The sequence below is a fragment of the Gavialis gangeticus genome, unplaced genomic scaffold, assembly GCF_001723915.1.
Source record: "Gavialis gangeticus isolate Ggan-Ray unplaced genomic scaffold, GavGan_comp1, whole genome shotgun sequence".
In the NCBI taxonomy this organism is placed as follows: Eukaryota; Metazoa; Chordata; order Crocodylia; family Gavialidae; genus Gavialis; species Gavialis gangeticus.
The window spans coordinates 60496027-60499595 of record NW_017729029.1 but is presented as its reverse complement, the minus strand read 5'-3'; the positions used below and the strand labels follow the sequence as shown (position 1 = coordinate 60499595).

Here is a 3569-nt window from a genome sequence, read left to right as displayed (position 1 = left end):
CCTTAGAAAAAGGGGGAAAAAAAAAAAAAAAAAAGACAATACTAAAATACTTAAGGACACACAGGCATTCAGAAGCTCTACAGGCTTTTTAAACTGCAATAAACTTTGCAGCTGTCAAAATATAGCAATATAATGAAACAAGTGATTAGACAAGCTTAGATTTAAAGTAAGGTTTTGCAGTTACAGAAGAAAGTCCTTAGAGCTAAAGAAGTGAGTTTAAGCAGCCATATTATACTCAGAGTTGTAAGCTTGTAGGTAAATGTATATTTAAACTTCTGAAGAGGTAATACAGCTTTAAAAAGGTATGTGATAACCAAAGCTACTAGAAGTGCAAAGTTGCCTGCAAAGCACCCAGTGGTCCCATTACTGTTGAAATAAAGAGCTAGATGGCTTCTTTCCACATTCTCTATGAAACTGGGAATAGGTTCACAACCAAATTGCTTTTTCTGCATCATCTGAACTGCTGCCACCTCTCACCCAATGATTTATAAATTAGGTATTGACACATGTTAGCAAGAAAGAAAGATGAGGCATTGCAAGCTCTTCTTGTAATTAAACACAATTGGGGAACCCCCCCCCCCAAAAAAAGCCCACCTAACTGTTTGGGATAGTACAAAGTGTTTGTGCAATTAAAGTGGATGAGTGGTTTGAAAGTGGTTTCCCAAAGGAAATGCATGACAGTGATTCAGCCAGATAAGCTAGTACAGGAAGCACAATACATGGCTAGGCATTTACTAAATCACAGAATAAAATTTAGTTTATTACCAAGACAGAATTTTTAAAAAGCAATATTGCTAAAAATTAGTACAATTTAAAATTTGTAATAACTTCCCCGAATACAGATTTATTTAGAGAAGTGAAATTAAAGTAGCTTATTTTCAGCTACCTTCACTTCTAGTGATTCCATCCAGCTTCAGAATGAAACTGATCTTTACTATAGTGATAAAACTTGAGTAAGTAGTTTAAAAAAAAAAAAAAAAAAAAAAAAAAAAAAATTTATATACAATACATTCACAAGAACCTTTACAACTGAAAGCAGAGAGCAAAACTATCATGTCCCTGTTCTTTCATGGCTTTAAAAGGGGTTTTTAAGTTTACCTTCCGGTGAGATTTTCAGGAAATCTGCTCATTTGGCTTACACAGTAAGCTATTCTTGTGCATTGTGTTCTGAATAAGGATGCATTTTAAAACATTACACAAGGTTATGTTACATTTTTCTCTTTACACAACGCCAATAAGTAATATGTGCTTTTATAAATACAAATTAATACTATATGTTCTATGTACAGGTGCCGGTTGGTTCCGTTAGCCAGCCATCCACAAGATAAATGGAATAAAGATAGTGGGCAGGGTGGTAGATGGTGCCAGACCTAGGCACATGATAGATGCCAGTCCCAGGAGCACCGAAACAACAATGCTTCTCTGGTCCCGAATAATCATCTTCAATGTTTCACAGAGCTGCAGAAGGCAAAGAGTTCAACAGGGTTAAAGTATGGAAAAGCACTAGGGAAGAAATCAGTGTACTGGATTCTCTGGACAGGGACAGTTTCCAGGGGCGGGGAGCTGAGGGGTACAGTATCATAGAAAATAAGGATTGGAAGGGACCTCAGGAGGTCATCTAGTCCAGCTGCCTGCTCAAAGCAGGGCCATCCCCAACAAGATCATCCCAGACAAGGCTTTGTCTACCTGGATCTTAAAAACCTCCAAGGATAGAGATTCTACCACCTTGTTAGGCAGCCTGTCCCAGCAGCCTCTCCCAAACAGAGGACAGAGTGAAAACACAGATAAGGGCTTCAGACAGGTACAACCGTGCAGGGCTTTAGGAGCTTAACTACTAACTTGCCAGGGCTGCAGCATCAGGATCCCAAAAGGAAGAGAGTCTAGCTTCCTTGCCAATGGGGGCTCTACCAGCTTCCTCAAACCCTGGGCACCTGCTTTACTTACCAACAGGCCCTGCCAACAGAGGACACATTTCACTTAGAGCCTACTAGCAGGACCCCCCCCCCCCAAAAACACACACACACACACACACACACGCACACACACACACACACACACACACACCCCCACACACACACACACACACACACACACCCCCACACACACACACACACACACACACACCCCCACACACACACACACACACACACACACCCCCACACACACACACACACACACACACACCCCCACACACACACACACACACACACACACCCCCACACACACACACACACACACACACACACACACACCGAAATCCTGGAGTCCTGCAGGCCCTTCTCCTTCAACTCACAGCTTTCAGCCTCCAGACTATGCTTTCAAGGCCCATGTCTGTGTAGAGCTGGTGACTAGAGAGGTGACCAGAGTAGGGCTGCCAACTGTTTGAATCTAATCTGGGAGGTTTCATCATGTGATGTGATGAGTCCAGAGATCCTGGTTTTCTCTGGTTTAAAAAAAATCCCCAGTTTCTCGTTAAGAAAAGGTTACCCCAAATCCACATTTTTTGTGAACAGATAAATAAGAGTTTCAGATCTCTCTCTCCCCATCTAATTTGGGGTTACCTTTAAAGTGAAAAGAGGGGATTTTTTTTTTAAAATCAGGGAAACCCGGGATCCCTGGAATGACATTAATGACTTTACATCATAAGGCAAATGCACGTGACTATTACATTTTAAAAATCCACCGGCCTACTATACACGCCAGATTCAACGTTTAATATTTATTTTAATGAACACCCTTAGCATTTACCGCCCCCAGGTAACTCTCAGCAGTCTCCTGGAGATGGATTTCCAATTCCTGGAGACTCCAGGGCCATCCTGGATGGTCGGCAAGCCTCCTAGAGAGGTGCATGCAGCGAGGCTAGGACCTGAAAGGGTTTGGAGAGGCCTCCTGGCGGACAGGGGCACGGGGCACAGCTCAGTGCTGCCAGCCCTGGCTGGGCCGCCCGAGGGGAGAGGAAGAAAGGCAGCGGGTCCTTCCTTCCCCGCTACTACCTTGTCGGTCTGCAGGCTGGCGGCCATGCCGTAGCGGCAGTGGGTGACGAAGTGCTCGCAGTTGTTCCAGAGCAGGCTATAGGGCCAGGCGCCCAGCAGCCGCTCCGCCCGGCCCGCCACCTCCTCGGCGCCCAGCGCCGGGCTCTTGAGCAGCGCGTCCAGGCTGTTGACGTGGACGCTGGCGCCGTAGGCGAAGTCCCGCACCGTGTCCACGCGGATGCTGGCCACCTTGGCCAGGACGCCCAGCAGCAGGCGCGCGTTGGTGACGGCCCGGCCCACGTGCCGCGGGTCGGCGGTGAGGGCGGGCAGGATGTCCGGCATCAGGTGCGCCACGCGGTTGTCGCCCAGGTAGATGCCGTAGTGCGTGAAGAGGGTGCGGGGCACCTCCAGCAGGTCGCCCCGTCGCAGGGCCTCGGGCCGCGCCTCGCCACCCTCCGTGCCCGCCTGCCACAGCTTGAGGTTGGCCAGGAGCAGCAGCTTGTCCAGCAGCAGCGAGGCGAGCGAGCCGTCCATGCTGCGCCTGCCGCGGCGGCCACTGCGGGCGACCACGCCGGCCTCCCGCCTTTTATGCCCCCC

The 3569-nt window shown here is 47.9% G+C and overlaps 1 protein-coding gene across 1 annotated transcript; it reads right to left on the bottom strand.

Moving 5' to 3' along the window:
• Nucleotides 1–997: 997 nt before the first annotated feature.
• Nucleotides 998–3540, bottom strand: LRAT (lecithin retinol acyltransferase (phosphatidylcholine--retinol O-acyltransferase)). The gene is made up of 2 exons (XM_019521681.1): nt 2994–3540; nt 998–1458 (listed from the first exon to the last, which is right to left on the bottom strand). The coding sequence occupies exons 1-2, from the start codon at nt 3504–3506 to the stop codon at nt 1306–1308; spliced, it is 666 nt and encodes a 221-aa protein (XP_019377226.1). The 5' UTR covers nt 3507–3540; the 3' UTR covers nt 998–1305.
• Between the last annotated feature and the right edge of the window lie 29 nt (nt 3541–3569).

What these genes read in the sequence shown, in the direction of transcription:
- LRAT (XM_019521681.1), bottom strand. Translation starts at nt 3,506, where the DNA reads ATGGACGGCTCGCTCGCCTCGCTGCTGCTGGACAAGCTGCTGCTCCTG. An exon ending in CCAGCCTGCAGACCGACAAG is followed by an intron (nt 1,459 to 2,993) that starts GTAGTAGCGGGG and finishes TGCCTTCTGCAG; the next exon opens with CTCTGTGAAACATTGAAGAT.